Below are 17833 nucleotides of genomic sequence, written 5' to 3'. Positions count from 1 at the left end.
ATTACAAATTAGGCTGAAATAAGCACATCCTATACATTATTCTGGATTATTTATTTTGGATGTGTGCAATCATAATGCAGGATAAATTCTTACAACCTATGGAACTGTCAGGTTAAAGGATATATGTATCTGTAATTATGATTGTTTGTGTCAAATTGCCCTCTGTAGGTAGAGTACCAATCTGCACACACATCATTAATGTATGAGAGAAAGTCCTTTTGTGTCGCACCCTCACCCACATGGTAGTGTCAAACTTTCTCATTGTTGCCAAACCGATGGGGAAACATAAGATCTCAATGCATTGTTAATGTGCACTTATCTTATAATAAATGAGGCTGGCCACCCTTACATATGTTTAAGGACCACTTATTTTCTTTCTGTGAAGTATAGTTTCATATTTTTTGCCCATTTTCATTGGGGTCTTGCTCTTTTTCTTCTCAATTTCTAGGAACTGTTCACGTATTAAGGAGATTAATAAGTTTGGGATAAGGATGGCGCAGAGGAGGTGCTGCTGTCTGACTTCAGGTCACTTGGTACAAAGGACTTGAAAACTGTAGCCCTCTGAGGTCTTCCCACTTTGGTCCAACTATTTGTGGATCATTTCTCTACTCTTACCCCTTAGCTTTACCTCCTCCCGGTCAAGAAGGCGAAAAAGTGCTAGACATCCCAAAGACCATGGATCTGACCTCTCTCTGTTTCCCCCACTTTCACAGGACACACTGAGATGGATGGGGGCTTTGGAGTCAGACAGCCTTGGGATCAGGGTTAGAGGTAGGCATAGAGTTAGTGCGAGGGTTAGAGTTCCTGAGGATCTGTATTTTCACAGGAAATCCAGAAGGCTGTGATGTATTATCGGCAGGGGAAGCCCTGGATTTAGATGAACCTTTTGGCACGAGTTCTTTATCTTAGAAAATACTTCCTGTGTCAGAGTTGAGCAGGAATGAGCCACAGTGCATTTTCTATAGCAATTGCAAGAATGCAAAGGTATCATTTCATGCTATTTCTTGTCCACTAAGAATTCCCTCACCAACATCTGCACTCAGAGGCTCAGAGAAGTTAAACAACTTACCCAAGAACCCACAAGCTACTTAGTGGCCAAAATGTCTCTATTAAAACACCTTCAATGCCAGGAAGCTCACTCCTTCTAAAGATATTTTTGTAGACCAGCTAACAACATGGTCTCCGAAATCAGGCTGACCTGGGTTTGAATTCCTAGCCCTTTCACTAACTAGAAATATGGCACTAGATAAGTGACATTACTTCTGAGTCTCAGTTTCTCCATCTGTCAGATTGGCCTAATGACAACAACCTCACAGGAGTTGGTAAGGATTAAAATGAGATAATGCTTTAAAAAGCTTAGCATAGTGTCTGGCACATAGCACTAACACTCAATAGATGGGATCCATTATGAGCTATCATAGACAAGCCATAGGTCTAAAACTCAAATGCCTAGGGAGGCCAAGTGGGTTACCATAAATGTGTGAAGCAAGGAGTGGTGGGGGCTGTGTTGACCTGAAGTTGTCTCCTCTAAAGGCATTCAAATTAAAATCTTAAAAACCATGGGTCAAACAAAATATTTGACATCTAAATCTGGCCTGCTAGACTCCCAGTTTATAATCCCCGGCCTGGGCCATTTTGGGAAGCATCTGATTGCTAGCATTTTTGCTCACCCACCCCTCTTCTTTGTTTCAGTCCACAGTGAAGACCAAAAGAGACACAGTAAAAGGCTACTTCCTAGCTGGAGGGGACGTGGTGTGGTGGCCAGTAAGTGGTCGTTGTTTCAATTAAAGTCACTTCCCAAAGAATCTTCAAGTGCTGATGTTCTGTCTAGCCTTTGCTATCTCAGGACTCTGGTTCCATGTTGTCTGGAAGTCACAATCTAATCTAGAGAAGGCTTAGCTCTGATTCAAATTTTTTTAAAACAAAAAGAGAATTTATTAGCTCACCTAAAGGAAAAATCAAGGATTGGGCTGATTTCAAGTACAGATGAGTGCAGGAGTTCCAGTGACATTACTAGGAGAAGTAAAATTTAATTAATTTTTACTTTTTTGAGGAAGATTATCCCTGAGCTAACATCTGCTGCCAATCCTCTTTTTGCTGAGGAAGACTGGCCCTGAGCTAATATCCATGCCCATCTTCCTCTACTTTCTATGTGGGACGCCTACCACAGCATGGCTTGCCAAGTGGTGCCATGTCCGCACCCAGGATCCGAACCAGCCAACCTTGGGCCACCAAAGTGGCATGTGCACACTTAACTGCTGTGCCACCGGGCTGACCCTGGAGAAGTAAAATTCAAAATGATTAAAATCATACAAAGTGTTTTGCCAATAGAATAAAATTAGAAATCAATAACAGAAGGAAGTTTGGGAAATTCAGAAATATGTAGAAATCAAACAACACACTCCTAAATAACTAATGAGTCAAAGGAGAAATCACAAGGGAAATAGAAATACAGAATAGAAAAACATTAGATAAAATCAACAAAATCAAAAGTTAGTTCTTTGAAACAATCAAAGTTGACCAAGAAAAAAGAGAAGGGCTCAAATTTTAAAAATCAGGGATGAAAGAAAGTACATTATTACCAATCTTGCAGAAATAAAAATAATTACTAGGGAATACTATGGATAATTGTATGCCAAAAAATTAGATAACCTAGATGAAATGGACAAATTCTTAGAAAGACACAAATTACTGAAACAGACTCAAATAGAAATAGAAAACCTGAATTGTACCTATAAAAAGTAAGACCTTAAATTAGTAACCACAAAACTTCCTACAAAGAAAAGACAAAGAGGCCAGCCCAGTGGTTTAGTGGTTAAGTTCACATGCTCTGCTTCGGTGGCCCAAGGTTCATGGGTTCAGATCCTAGGTGCAGATGTATGTATGGCTCATCAAGCCATGCTGTGGCGGTGTCTCACATACAAAATAGAGGAAGATTGCCACAGATGTTAGCTCAGCAACAATCTTCCTCAAGCAAAATGAGGAACTGTACGTAAATACAATTCTGCATACATTCAGAAAAAGTGTTTGATAAAATCTAACACCACTTCATGATAAAAACACTCAACCAACTAGGAATAGAAGAAAAACTTCTTAACCTGACAAATGGCATCTACAAAAACCCCAGAGGTGACATCATACTTAGCGGTGAAAACCTGAAAGCTTTCCCCCAATATCAGAAACAAGACAAGGATGTCCCCTCTCAGCATTTCTATTCACCATTTTACTCGAGGTTCTAGACAGGGAAACTGAAGAAAATGAAGTAAAAGTCATCCAAAGTGAAGAGGAAAAAATAACGCTATCTCTATTTGCAGACAACATGATCTTTTATCTAGAGAATTCTAAGTAACCTGGAAAAAAATACCAGAGCTAATAAATGAGTTCAGTAAGTTTGCAGAATATAAGAGAAACATAAAAAAGCAATATAAAAGGGGCTGGCCCCGTGGCCGAGTGGTTGAGTTCGCGCGCTCCGCTGCAGGCAGCCCAGTGTTTCGTTGGTTCGAATCCTGGGCGCGGACATGGCACTGCTCATCGGACCACGCTGGGGCGGCGTCCCACATGCCACAACTAGAAGGACCCACAACGAAGAATACACAACTATGTACTGGGGGGCTTTGGGGAGAAAAAGGAAAAAAATAAAATCTTTAAAAAAAAAAGCAATATAAAAGATTAACATCTTAATATATTAGCAAAGAAAAATTTGAAAATAAAATTAAGAAACAATTCCATTTACAATAGCATCAAAATAATAAAATACTTAGTAAATTTAACGAAAGAATTGCAACATATACACTGAAAACACCATTTGAAGAAAAAGGACTAAAAATTGGGACGACATCCTGTGTTCATGGATTCAAAGACTTAATATTGTTAAGATGGCAATACTCCCCAAATTGATCTATAGATTCAACACAATTCCTATCCAAATTTCTGCTGCCTTTTTTTTTTTGCACAAATTGACACGCTGATCCTAAAATTCATGTAGAAATGCAAAGGACCCAGAATAGCCAAAAGAATCTTGAAAAAGTAGAACAAAGTTGGAGGACTCACACTTCTTGATTTCAAAACTTACTATGAAACTATAGTAATCAAGAGAGTGTGATGCTGGCATTAGGATAGATCAATGGAATAGAACTGGATGAAAACCAGAGACTAGAAAGTCATAGGAGGCACGGCAGCCCTCTCACGACAGTTCTTTCTCTGTCTGTCTGTCTTTAGCTCTCTGTCTCCCTTGCTCTGTGCTCACTTGATCCGCATCTTTCTGCATGTCCCCTTCCTCTCAGCACAGTGCCAGTGACGAGCACATAGCTGAACATGCTACTCAACCCCCGCATCCCCTCACACACACCTTCCTGGGTTACACACCCTAGTCTAAGGGACCAGCAGAGATGGTCTCCCAGTTCTAGACTGCCAGGAGAGGGAATGTAATTGACCCAGTTTGGGCCAGATGCCCAGGCCTGTCTGGTCCAATCAACTGAGACCAGAGATTGGGGTCACCAAGCACAGTCTTGGCCACTTAGAGCTCTACCAGAAGGAGGGCTCTCTACTTTGCTAAGTTAGAAGCAGAGCTGGGGATTAACAAAGGCTTCCTGATTCTCATCATGAGCACTTTCTACAATACCTGTCATCCTTTCCCCCAGGGATGCTGCAGACACTTCAAGTTGCGCACTGCACCACCCTAGGGGGCACAATTCACATTTAGGCATCATAGATGGGCATATATTATGTCAATTTCTGATAGGCGGAAGCAAAAGATTCTCAGGGAAGGCGAGTCTTTGTCTAATTTGAAAAAAGGTGCTAGATAGGCTGGGGAGGGCCTTGCCGTCTCCACTTCTCCCTTTATCTTGCTCCCTTTGGAGAGTGGGAAGAACTGGGGGTGGGGGAGAAGGTACCCCAGACCTTAGCTCCAAGATCTGACTTGTCCATCTCCCCACAGGTGGGTGCATCCTTATTTGCCAGCAACGTTGGAAGCGGACACTTCGTCGGCCTGGCAGGGTCAGGTGCTGCTACGGGTGTTTCTGTAACTGCTTATGAGTTTAACGTAGGTACTTCATGAGGCACGGACAGCTCACTCTACTTAATAGGTAGATCCTGGGGACAGTTGTGGGAATGCCCTGCACTTTTAACAATGAATGGTGCTTTATGAAAAAACAAACAGGAAGCGTCAAGGGCACCCCTGGTTAGCAAAAATCAGTCTGATCCACAAGTCTCAGGCCTCTCTGTGTTTCTTGATGGGGGCCCGCCCATATGGCCGTGAGCCCACAAATAAATGCATGAAGAAGGCTCCGAATCTCTCCCTCGTGGATGCAGAAGATGGACGGTATCAAGGGACAGGAGGGTATTTCTGTGTATTAGATGTCAATCGACCATCACAAAAATTATGTGGTTCAGTGGTTCTTGACATTTTGCCACCCTCACAGATACCCAAGAGATTGGACACACTTTCCTGTGTAGCAGGGCTCATTCGGGATATGATTTTCACTGTGGGGGAGGGGATATACTTATTAATGACTAACATTTTTGTTAGTCATAAAATAACAGACATTTTTTAAGTGCTTACTCTATGCCACAGACTTCAGTACACTACATACCTTATCACATTATGGGATTTGATTAGTTCAGAGCCAGACTTCCTGGGTTCACTTCCTGGCTCTACCACTTACAAGCTGTGTGACCTTTGGCAAGTTACTTAACCTTTCTGAGCCTCATGTATAAAATAGAGATACTAGTGGTGCTTGCCACACTGAGTCATTGTGAGGAGTAAATGAATTGATGTTTGTAAAGTGTGCAGAGGAGTGCCTGGCATATTGTAAGTACTCAGTAAGCATCATCTCATCGATTTCCTTGCAACAACCCCATGGGGCCATTTCGCAGGTGAGAAAAATGAGTCTCAGAGACCTGTGTAAACTCTTCCAGCATCACCAGCTGGTCATCAGCGTGGCCTGTCTGACCTCACAGCCTTGTTTTAAGCACTGCCCAAGGAGGGGAGGGAACACAATGGGATGAAGGGAGATGATGTGAGGGTTAGGAGACACTCAGCTAGGAGTCACAAAAACCTATTTCTGCTCTCCCCTACTTCATCCCCTTCTCCCATTTGCACGTGGAAATATGGCTGCCTGGGAGGGTGAGCTACTCAGCAAGGAAGAGACTGACCCAGAGGCCGAGCCAGGTCAGGTTACCTTAGGGTCCAGAGGGGAATCCAAATCGGCACCTTGACGTGGTGGGAGCTGGTCCTGATTCTGTTTTCTCGGGCAGGGCATATTTTCCGTGTTGATGCTGGCCTGGATCTTCCTTCCTATCTACGTTGCTGGTCAGGTGAGTCTGAAGGCGGTTGGGGTGCTATGGAATGGGGAGACCCTTTGGGAAAGTCAAACCTGCATTCCCTCCCTCCCTCCTGTGGACATGCATTGGACAGTCCCTAAGAGGTCCCAGCACTGGTGATGGATGACGCTCGGAGGAGGCAATGAGGACCCTGCCCTTAGCAATTCCCACCTGGTAACCAACGTTCAAGATACACACAGGGCTCTCAGAGGCTGGGAGAAACGCGGGCTCGAGAAAATGTTTTTAAATGCCAAAGCACAAATATAAAGCTCACAGTCTCTTTTAAATGTTTAAGCCTTAACATGTTACTGCTTTTAACTAAAAAAATATGATTCATTTATTTTTTTCTTCATTTGTACACAAAACCGTAATGATTGAGTTATTTCTGGTTGATGCGAAATGTTGAAATTTTTGTTACCGAGTAATACTGCTCTGGACTTTTTGAAAAAGGAGTTTTGAAAATTATTTCTGATCTTACTGACAGCTTTCTGCCCCCATATTGTCTAGACTTAATTCTGTTTTAAAAGTTCTGCTACCCAGGGCAACATCATGCAATATCACAGGGTTATTCATAAAGCAACATTGGACTTTTTTAAAAATACGCAACGTGGAAAGAACTGCTTCATGATCAGAGGAATCATTTAAAAAGTCACTTTGTACCAGAAGTAGTGCAATCGGTATAAAGGAGCAGTGCTGTCGGGGTGAATAACCTCGCTTGGAGATAATACTGAGTCTTAAAAGCAAGGCTTTTGGTGAGTGAGGCGCCTGGGTCTGTCCCCCTGTGACCAGTTCCCACATAGACAAAATATCTGGGTGAGAACAATACTGCACTGGGGGTGAGGCTCTCGGGGCCAAAGTGTCAGTAAGTAAATTGAGACTTTATTATGGGTGGAGATGCAGCCTAGTTCGTAGGTAGGGGGCCAGATGTTCTCAGCTCATGGTTTCCATTTTCTCGGGCAAGTAGAAGACAATGTCATCTGCTGGGGGAGAGGACAGAGCTCCTGTGGCTGAAGGTTGAGAAGAGGCACGAAGACTTGAAATGACTGCGGGAGTTATTTGTCATGGAAATACCTGAGGGCAACCACAGTGTGTATCCATAGGGGGCTGGGCATCCATCCTATGGAACATCAGGCTGTGAAAAGGGATGATGTTGATAGAGTTATGCTGTTGTGAAAGGATTTCCAAGCTATATTGTTCGGTAAAAATTCCCTGGATCTAGACATTCTTGGGACAACATCTTGCAAGAAGTCAAAAGAGAGATTAAGCCCATACTAGATAATAAATCCCAGAGTGTTGAGAAAGAAAAACTACCCAATCCATTTTTATTGGGAAATAATAAACACACAGAAAAGTGATAAAGCACAAATGTGCAGCTTAAGAAACTACTGTAAAATGAACACCCAGATCAAGACAGAAAAATAACAACCCCCACCATGTGCCTTCAGCAGATCCAGCACCTTCCTCTCTCCTTGACTTTCACCGAACTCACTTCCCTGCTTGTCTTTATAGTTTTAATTAAGCATACCTAAACAGTATGATTTAATTTTATAGTTTTGGGGGGCCGGCCCCATGGTGTAGTGGTTAAGTTCAGTGCACTCCACAGGTTTGGATCCTGGGCACACACCTACACCACTTGTCAGCCATGCTGTGGCAGTGACCCACATATAAAGTGGAGGAAGATTGGCAACAGATGTTAGCTCAGGGCTAATCTTCCTCAGCAAAATAATAATAATAATAACTTCACTGTTTTGGAACTATATGCACATGGAATCAGGGGTAACATATTCTTTTTTTGCATGGAGCTGATGTGTTACTTTTCACAGGTATGTAGTTATGTGTAGAATGACTATCCCCCAATGTATCTGTCCATTATTTTTTTCCTGGGCACTTAGGTTGTTCCCAATGTTAGGCTATGATGGACAATGCTGCTATGGACATTTTTATACAAGTGTCCTGATGCACACAAACATGCATTTATGGAGAAAATCTACCTATAAGTGGAATTGCTGGGTTTTTGGCTGTGTTTAGCTGGCTTTACTAGATACTGCCAAGCTTTTTCCCAGAGTAGTTCTATCAATTTATACTCCCACCAGATGTGTATGCAAATTCTCTTTGCTCTATTGCTCCACATCCTTGTCAACACTTGGTATTTTCCAACTTTAAAGTTCTTGCTAATCTAGTGGGTGTGTAGTGGTATCTCACTGTGCTTTCAATTGGCGATTCTGTTTATATGTTTTTTGGCCACTTGGATTTCCTCTTTTGAGAAGTAACTTGCCTAGGACTCTTGCCAACTTTTCTATTAGGTTATATAGCTTCTTCTTGTTGATTTGTAGAAGTTCTTTTTTTTTTCCTTTTCCTTTGTTGCTGAGGAAGATTCGCCCTGAGCTAACATCTGCTGCCAACCTTCCTCTTTTTGTATATGAGCCACTGCCACAGCATAGCAGCTGACAGATGAGCAGTGTAGGTCTGTGCCCAGGAACCAAACCTGGGCAGCTGAAGCAGAGTGTGCCAAATCTAACCACTAGGCCACCGGGGCTGGCTGATTTGTAGAAATTCTCTATATATTCTGGAAACAGGTGCTTAGGGTTGTTCTATGTATTGCAAATATCTTTTTTTTCTATTCTGTGTCTTTTCTTTTCACTTTCTTAATGTTGTTTTTTGATAAACAGATCTCAATTTTAATTTAGTTTAATTTAATTCAATTAAATTTAGTTTAATTCAATTAATAGTCACCTTTATCGCTTTTCCTTAATGGTTACTGCTTTTTATATCTTGATTATAAATTTTTTTTCCTATTCCAAGGTCATAAAGATATTCTCCATATCTTCAAGAATGTTTCACATTTAAGTCAATTGTCTACCTAGAATTGATTTTTGTCCATCATATTTTGAGAACAGGATAATATTAATATTACCTAACAAGAAAATTACAGACCAATTTCTCTTATGAATATGGAAAATAAATGATACTTCTTAGGGACCCACCCTACTCTCCATCCACAGTGTTCTTCCCTCAGTTCATTCACTTATGCATTCATAGAAGAAACATTTTTTAGCTGATTGCCAACCGTATGCGATGCACTGTTCTAGCAGTTCCTCCTGCTCACCAGGCTCTCCACCTCCCTGGACCATTACAATGCTTTCCCCTCTTGCTGGAAGGTTTTCCTTTTCCTTCACGGTTCCATCAACTCCTGTTCGTCTTCCAAATCCTACTTCAAGCAACAATTCCTTCTGGCCCTTTCTGACCTCTCTGATTAGGCTAAATTTCCTCCTTCATTGTGTTTGCCATAGTTGCTGTTTTGCATTTGCTCGTGTAATTATTAAATTAATGTGTCTCTCCTGTTAGACTGTGTGCCTCTCCCACCATACCAGCTTTCTCAGCCTCAGGGGTAGTGGCCTTTTGGGTGGGATAATTCTTTGTTGTATGTGTCTGTGTGTGGGGGGTGTTCTGTGCATTGTAGGATGTTTGCAGTATCTCTGGTCTCTACCCACTAGACGCCAGTAGCACCTCCCAAATTGTGGCCACCAAAATGTCTCCAGACTTTGTCAAATGTTCCCTTGGGAGCTGCAAACTCTTCCTCAGTTGAGAGCCACTGCACTAGACTGTGTGTCTCTCCCACTAGACTGTGGGCTCCAGGAGGGCGGGAACCATATCTGTTTTCTCCCAGTGTCTACAATAGTGCCTGGCACATAGTAGGTGCTCAATGAATATTTGTGGGGGGGGGTTCTTAAAGATTGGCACCTGAGCTAACAGCTGTTGCTAATCTTCTTCTTCCCTTTTTTTTTTCCTGCTTTTTTCTCCCCAAATCCCCCCAGTACATAGTTGTATATTTTAGTTGTGGGTCCTTCTAGTTGTGGCACGTGGGACACCTCTTCAACACGGCCTAAAGAGCAGTGCCATGTCCCCGCCCAGGATCTGAACCCTGGGTCGCCGGAGCTGAGCACACAAACTTAACCACTCGGCCATGGGACCGGCCTCTAAATATTTGTTGAAATGACTCAATAGCAGAGTCTTACATGAATTCAGAAGGAAATGACATGAGGAATGAGTTGACACCTGAAAGAAGAGGTACCAGTTAGGGACTGGAAAGTTTTGGTCAAGTTCCAAAGCAGGAGTCATCAGAGTTAGCAAATGAGAGAGTTGCACTGATGAAAATTTCGAGTATCAGAGGTAAATGGGGTCCTGGACATGACAAGGTTCAGGTGTTGGTCAGAGAAATGGGTTGCTGAAGTGGAAATGCCCAACTGTTGTTGGGGCTGAGCAAACTAAGATAGTGTGCGAGGTGTCACATGTGTGTCTGCACTGTCCTTGCAGCTGCTTCCAGATTGGGGGAAAGTATAGAAAGAGAGGAAGACAGCAAAGGAGCTGAAACCCTCATTGGCAAGGATCTGTGGAGGGTTGTGGGGGTGCAGGAGTAGGTATAGCTGGATGGCATGGGTTTCTGAGGAAGAGGGAGATTTTACATGACAATGGAGTGAGACAGTCTGGATGTGATTCGGGGGAGAGTACACAGACGCTAAAGTCCCGTTGCCACCCTCCACGCCCAGGAGATGAATATGTGAGGGAATGAGGAGCCCCAAATAGCAAGGAACCAGGGTGGTTCTCTCCCAGGGCAGCTGTAATTTGCTGCATTTATTTCCTGTTAACATTCATCCAGCCTCACCAGAGACTGGTTCCTGTGTTAACAGCCAGTCATTCCTCACGTCTCAGCCTCTGTGTTTCTCACCCTTGCTTTCTGGCAAATTGCCTTCTTAGCTACTTTACAATGAGCAGCCTAGCCTCTGCCTCCCATCTGTCAGCTAGCTTCACATTTCTCCGCAGAGTTTGATTTCTAGATACCGATGCTGCTTGCCTTCCAATGACTTTCATCCTTCCTTTCTTTCTTAGCTGATTAGAAACTTCCTGAGTGTGGAGACTGTATTGCTCTCTCTAGATTGAAACAAAAGTTGATTGATAATAAAGGCTGTCAGCCAATGATGGGAGTCTAGCTCCCAAACGAGACCAGCTGGTGGTTGTCATTCACAGATAAGATAGTGGAGCAGCTTCCTCAGTCCACTTATCTGAATGGGCTGAAGCTCTCATGCGCTCTCTCTCATTAGCTCTCATAATCACCAAGAGTGTGTCCATTCAATATGGTTTGGTTGAATTTCTCCATGCGTTGTTCCCTGATAGAATGTCAGAGTTCAGGACAATGTACTTCTGAACAATCCTGCTGTGTTTGCCTTGCAGCAAATCAGAAGGTTGAGGCAAGACTTTCATGAGGGTCAGAATCCCAAACTGCACTTTTGGAGAGTGGGGGAGGAAAGAGAAGCTTTATTCTATATGTGTGTTTTATTTATTTATTTTTAAAGATTTTATTATTTTCCTTTTTCTCCCCAAAGCCCCCCGGTACATAGTTGTATATTCTTTGTTGTGGGTCCTTCTAGTTGTGGCACGTGGGACGCTGCCTCAGCGTGGTTTGATGAGCAGTGCCACGTCCGCGCCCAGGATTCGAACCAATGAAACACTGGGCCGCCTGCAGCGGAGCGCGCGAACTTAACCACTTGGCCACGGGGCCAGCCCTATATGCGTGTTTTAAAATGTCCATTTATTCCTGGAGCTCACTATTTTGGCCAATTTTTTTATTATGAAAAAAATTTCAAGCATATGTCAAAGCTGAAATAATTTTACACTGGACACCCTTATGTTCTTAAATATCCAGATTCTACCATTAACAATTTACTATTCCTGAATTAAGTCTGGCCATCTAGTCTCTCTCAGTCTCCCCTTCCAGCTTCTTCTGCCTTCACAATCTGACCTTGGAATGGATGGTTTGCCATTCATCAGCTCATGGTTGGGTTAGACTTGGGGACACCCAAGCAGCCACAGCTTGGAGGAGAGGCTGCAAACATTTCTCAAATATCACCCTTACTCTTTCCTTCCCCACCCAAGACCTAGTACTTCATGGGAGAACAGTTGTTGGTTGGAGGTTCCCAGAGTCTAGACATGGCATTATCTCAACCGCAAGTCTGGGGGTATGGTGAGGGTGAGGAGATTGGGAAAGAACACACCAAACCATGAGAAGAGTGCCACCCAAGTAATGGTTTTCAGCAGCATGGCCCAGTCCCTGGGATGATGTCCCGTATCGTAATGACAGCCAGCTTTGGACCGTTCACCGCAGAGCATGAGGGAACTGCCATAATTCAGGGTCTCCCTGGTGAAGGAGGTCTCTGGTCTCTCTGCGTCTCTGGAGCCTGCACATTTTGCTACTAGAATTCCCCGCTTTTCCAGGTAACCTGGCTAAAGGTTTACAGTAGAACAATTTCCCCCAGGTTTGGGATATGGACAAACATGGAGATCCTTGAGATGATTTTAGGTGGTAGACATGAGGCCAATGACACCGAATCACGTTGTAAAGTTATTTCCTTTTCCATTATCTTTCAGTGGTTCCATGAACTCAGGGGGAAAGTCTCGTGTTGGTGCTAGTGTGCCTTTAACACCTGTCCGACACTTCTCCAATAACTCTTTTTTGTAAGAAAAAAAAAAAAAAGAATGAGCAGGCTCTGGGCCCAGAGTCTTTGGTATGCAACAGTAAGTTGCCAGAAAAGATTAGGGAACAAATGAATTGTTTTATTATCTGTGTGTTTATTTTTGCTGCCTCCCTTAAATTTAGGATTGATTTTCCATTTACAGTGGTGATTTGAAGTTTTCTTTTTAGATAAATTTATTTAAATATAAACATGAGTTGGTTTAAAGAAAAACATTAAGTAATTAATCATATAGGAGAAAGCAAAGATTGAGATGGGGGTGCACAAATGCCTTGTGTTTGGGATATGTGCTAGTTGGGTACATACCCTTGCATAGAACCCCAATTCCTCCACACCCCTTTGTCTCCATTTTCTCCTCCCTTCTTAAGTCTCCCGTTGAGAATCCCAAGAAGACTATCTGTGCTTCTGAGTTTGGGGAGGAGAGGGGAGGAGGTGGATGGGCTGGTGCCCTGAGGCCATGTGCCTGACATCAGCTGGGTGGTGAAAGCTCAGCTCTGGCCCCCAGGTCACCACGATGCCAGAATACCTAAGGAAACGCTTTGGCGGCAACAGGATCCCCATCATCCTGGCTGTGCTTTACCTGTTTATCTACATCTTCACGAAGATCTCGGTAAGGCAGGGACAGGGCCCGGCCGCATTCCCGCAGCATGGGGAGCAGATCAGTTACAGCCCATTGCTGGGGGTGTCTCTTCCCCAACCACTTTCTCCTCCTCTTGGGGCTTCAGGGAGATTAGAGGAAGCTGGAAAGGGCGGGGGGAGAGGGTAAGCATGGACAGAGAAAGTCGGGAGGAAAGGAGGAAGGCAGGACTCCCTGCCCCAACTCCTGCTGAAGCTTCTCTGACAACAACTCAGGGTGATGCAGGTTACTGAATGGACTCCGAGAGCCCTGCCAACCTTTGGGTGGGGCTGTTGCCTTCATCCTGGGGTCAGGCAGTAATCAGCTGTTAATCAGATGTGCTGATGGCCCATTGGGCTGCCCTACCCTGACCTTTAGATGGGCAGATCTCCTGGAAAGTGGCCAAGAGCAGACGCATTGCAACCTCCAGGCACGTTGTTGCTCAGCCGGCCTGCCTCGTGCAGATGTTGTCTTCTCTTCTGGCTGGAGCTGGGGGAGAGCTTGTCCTGTGTAAGAGGGAGGAGAGGCGGGCAGAGGAACTCCATTCAATGTGAACAACAATAACTGACTCTATGCCAGCTGCAGACGCGAGAGACAGACGTGGAAGGAAAACGTCCTTTCAGAACTCTCTAGCTATAGATGTGGGGAAGCTTCACAAAGGCAGTTGCATCTGAGGAGGAGTTTTCCAGTTAGACAAAGGGGGATGGCATTCCAGACAGATGGACTAGAACAAGTAACCCTTGGCGGCACGGATGATCATGACTGGTTGGGGAAACAGGAAGTATTTCAGGGTGCCCGGAGGCCTGGGAATGTGAAGTGTGTAAAGGGAATGAGGCCAAGTGGCAGGCAGATCATGGAGGGCCTGGCATGCAACTCTAACTTATTTATTTAGACATTATCTTGGGGGCAATAGGGAGCCATTGAAGAGTTTTAATGGGGAGGAGAAGGATGATATAATCATGATGTATGTAGCAGAGGTTGTAGTGTAGAGGATGGAGTGTAAGAAGACGAAGAGTAGCAGAAGGAAGACCATTGATGAAGTCTATGTATCAGCCAGGGGAGGCGTCTCAGACACAATTGCCCACAAGGCTCCAGTCTGAGACCCCTGATATGGGAAGAGATAGATTAGATGAATAAAGGACAGTATATGACTCTTCTGTGTCTGCCAGCTCTAGGCCAGGGCCTGATCTCAGGGAACCTGTGCTACCAATGTCCGTTCATTCGTTCATCGTTTACCCATCAACCTTGTGTCTCTATAGGTGGACATGTATGCAGGCGCTATCTTTATTCAGCAGTCTTTGCACCTGGATCTGTATCTGGCCATAGTTGGGCTGTTGGCTGTCACAGCTCTATACACTATTGCAGGTATGGCTGAACAAGGGGTGATACTGGGAGAGGTGGTGGGCAGGGGCTGTGGACCACCCCATCTTTTCCTGGCCCAGCTTCTGATGTTCCAGAGTGTTAAGACCACTTATTCATTAAACCTCAATCTGTGACCCCAGATAATATGATTTCTCTTGGCCATTGTCCAAAGAAAGATGGTTGGTTGATAAGAAGGAGAATTTTAAAAAGTACCTGCACCAACTATTTTCCATTTATCTACTCAAGACCTATTCATTGAGACCCTCCTAAGTGCTGAGCGTGTGTATTCACATGCACTCTGTAAAGCTAGATCGTAAATCACCGTAATCCTGGAGTCTGAGGTCAGGCGGCCTCATCTTTCCCCCTCAGACTTGCATCCTAGAAGAGTGACTGGCACATAGAAGGGCCTTGACAAGTATCTGGTTTTGAATATTCAACTTCTTCTCTCCTGCTCCACTTCCACCCTTCTCTGCCTCCTCTTGGTCTAATATAATGCACTCCACAAATATGTATAGATATATATCACCTACGGTAAGCCAGGCATCATGCTAGGCATTGGGGTACAGCAGTACACAAGACAGAAAATCTTTACCCCAGAGGAACTTACATTCTACTGGCGATGGGGAGACAGACGATGAACAAGGAAACAAATAAATAATGTCAAGGTATTTTATTATAACCTGATAAGTGCTGTGAAGGAAAATCAAGCAAGGCAAGACGGGCAGTAAGGGAGGAAGGATTTCTTTTCCATAGAGTGTTCAGGTAAGGCCTCTCTAAGGTGATATTTGAACCAGATTTAAATGATATGAAGAAAATACTAGTGAGAAGTTCCACGGAAGAGAATTCCAGGCACAGGGACGGACAAGTGTAAAGACTCCAAGATGAGAAGCTGGTTGGCTTGTTTGAGGAACAGCAAGGCGATCAGTGTGGCTGAAGCTGAGCGAGCAAGTGGTTGTTCAGGTTGAGTCCTGCCCAACTCCAGGGGAGCCATTCACACAAACCAGAGTAAGAGTGGAGCCCCCAGCATCGTGCTGTGCAGCAGCCCTCGGGTAGGAGAAAGGAGTGGAGAAAGGAGCGGGGCCCAGAGCCTCGAAGGAGATAAAATGAGCCTGGATTTAGTCCTAAGTGCTGTGAAACACCACTGGGGAATCTAAACAGAAAAGGGACCAAATCTGACAAATGCAAAGGCCCAAGATCTTTGGCATAAATATCTTGGCTGAGTTTTCAGTACTAATAGACGCCACGTGCCTGGAGCTCGAGAGAAAGGGAAGGGCTGGTCGCGTTGCCAGTTTATCTTTGTGTTTCCTTGTATGGGGGTCTGTCTCCACCATGACTGTGGGCTCTGTGAGGACAGGAAGCGTGCCGTTTTGTTTGCCTCTGCATCCAGGCCATGTGGAACTGGGCAGGGTGCTCACCAGATATTTGGTGAATGATTGAAGAAAACACTAAGCACAGTGCCTGGCACATGGTAAATAATAAACGTTAGTGTAGAAATGATGGTGGGTTTCAGGGGTACCAAACTCCAGGATCTCACCACACTCAGGCTGATTGCAGGGGAGGACAGCAAAGAACTGGGACCAGATTCTAGGCTGGGTTTCTCCTGATTTGTGACAGGGCCCTATTCCTCCTGGCAAGGAAGGAGGAATCATAGAACACCACACCCATGGGCATGGTTTTTTATCAAACAGTGACTTTGCCCACTAGTAAGTATGTTTATATCAGATAATTGCCCCCTTCCCCTCTTGGGAAGGAGGAAGGAATAGGTTTTTTTTTTTTTTTTTGAGGAAGATTTGCCCTGAGCTAACATTAGCCCTGAGCTAATATCTGCTGCCAACCCTCCTCTTTTTTGCTGAGGAAGACTGGCCTTGAGCTGACATTCATGCCCATCTTCCTCTACTTTATATGTGGGATACCTGCCACAGCATGGCTTGCCAAGCGGTGCATATGTCCTTACCTGGGATCTGAACCAGCGAACCCTGGGCCACTGAGGCAGAACGTGCAAACTTAACCACTGTGCCACCGGGCCAGCCCAAGAGGGAGGTATAGGGAAGAGACTGGAAAGATTGCTCTATCTAGATGCCAATAGATTTGCTACCATTATTGTCATTACAAAGATTTTTCCAGGCAGCAAAACCAACAAGACTCCACTGAGAGCAACCACCATGCTCCTGTTTGGGAAGCCTATTAGGGCCCTGAATACCTGGTACTCACATCCTTTTTCCAATGTTAAAAATAAAGTTGTTCAGAGCTTAGGGACTATGGCCCAAGCATCACTTCCTATATCAGTTAGAAATTACTGTGTAACAGACCACTCACAAATTTAGGGAATTAAAACAACGATGGTTTATTGCTCCCCACAATTCATGCCATGTGTTTCCTGGATGGTTGTTCTGTTGGCCTCACCGGGCTGTTGAAGTAGTCAGATGGCACGTGGAACAGCTGCCTGGAACAAGATGGCCTCAGTCAGGTGGCTGGACGTTAGCTTGGGTCAGCTGGGCTTTCCCTCCATGTGGGCCATTGTCCTCTATCAGGAATGGTGATCTCGAGGCTTAGGCTTGGAGTTTCGTGATATCATTTCCACCATGTTCTGTGGGTCAAAGCAAGTCATAGGGGCAAGCCCATATTTAAGAGGTAGAGAAATCGACTTCACAACCTGAAAGGCAGAGCAAAGCCACGGTGCGCAATGGGCACGCACACAGGCAGGAGATATTGTGGCCATGTTTGCAAACAATCCATACTAAGAAATCTCCACAGTCAGGTCTTGAACTTCCAGGTTCCCTCTGCAACTACAAGGAGCTCTTATCCATCAGAGTGCCTGACCCTCACCTCAATGCTCATCTCCCCCACCAGGTGGCCTGGCTGCTGTAATCTACACGGATGCTCTGCAGACCTTGATCATGCTTACAGGAGCGCTCACTCTGATGGGCTACAGTAAGTGGGGTCCCTGGTCACTTGGGTGGATGACAGCACAGACATCCGCTCTCCTCACTGGGATCAGCAAACCCAG

At 44.5% G+C, this 17833-nt stretch overlaps 1 protein-coding gene across 6 annotated transcripts in view; it reads left to right on the top strand.

Annotated features, from left to right (window-relative positions):
• Positions 1 to 17833, top strand: part of SLC5A11 (solute carrier family 5 member 11) — a 57599-nt gene that overhangs the window by 10648 nt on the left and 29118 nt on the right. For 3 of the 6 annotated variants that reach the window (XM_070484665.1, XM_014829743.3, XM_070484666.1), the window contains exons 4-9: positions 1693 to 1764; positions 4937 to 5041; positions 6256 to 6315; positions 13354 to 13458; positions 14724 to 14829; positions 17677 to 17757. In XM_070484665.1, the coding sequence (XP_070340766.1) occupies positions 1693 to 1764; positions 4937 to 5041; positions 6256 to 6315; positions 13354 to 13458; positions 14724 to 14829; positions 17677 to 17757 (529 nt within the window). Of the gene's footprint in view, positions 1 to 1692; positions 1765 to 4936; positions 5042 to 6255; positions 6316 to 12411; positions 12592 to 13353; positions 13459 to 14723; positions 14830 to 17676; positions 17758 to 17833 lie in introns of those variants that run through there. The other 3 variants (XM_070484668.1, XM_070484667.1, XM_070484669.1) reach the window with 2 other exon arrangements.

This window comes from Equus asinus, chromosome 14 (genome assembly GCF_041296235.1).
Source record: "Equus asinus isolate D_3611 breed Donkey chromosome 14, EquAss-T2T_v2, whole genome shotgun sequence".
Classification (NCBI taxonomy): Eukaryota; Metazoa; Chordata; class Mammalia; order Perissodactyla; family Equidae; genus Equus; species Equus asinus.
Note: the sequence above shows the minus strand (reverse complement) of the source record. Positions and strands in the feature narration are given on the sequence as shown.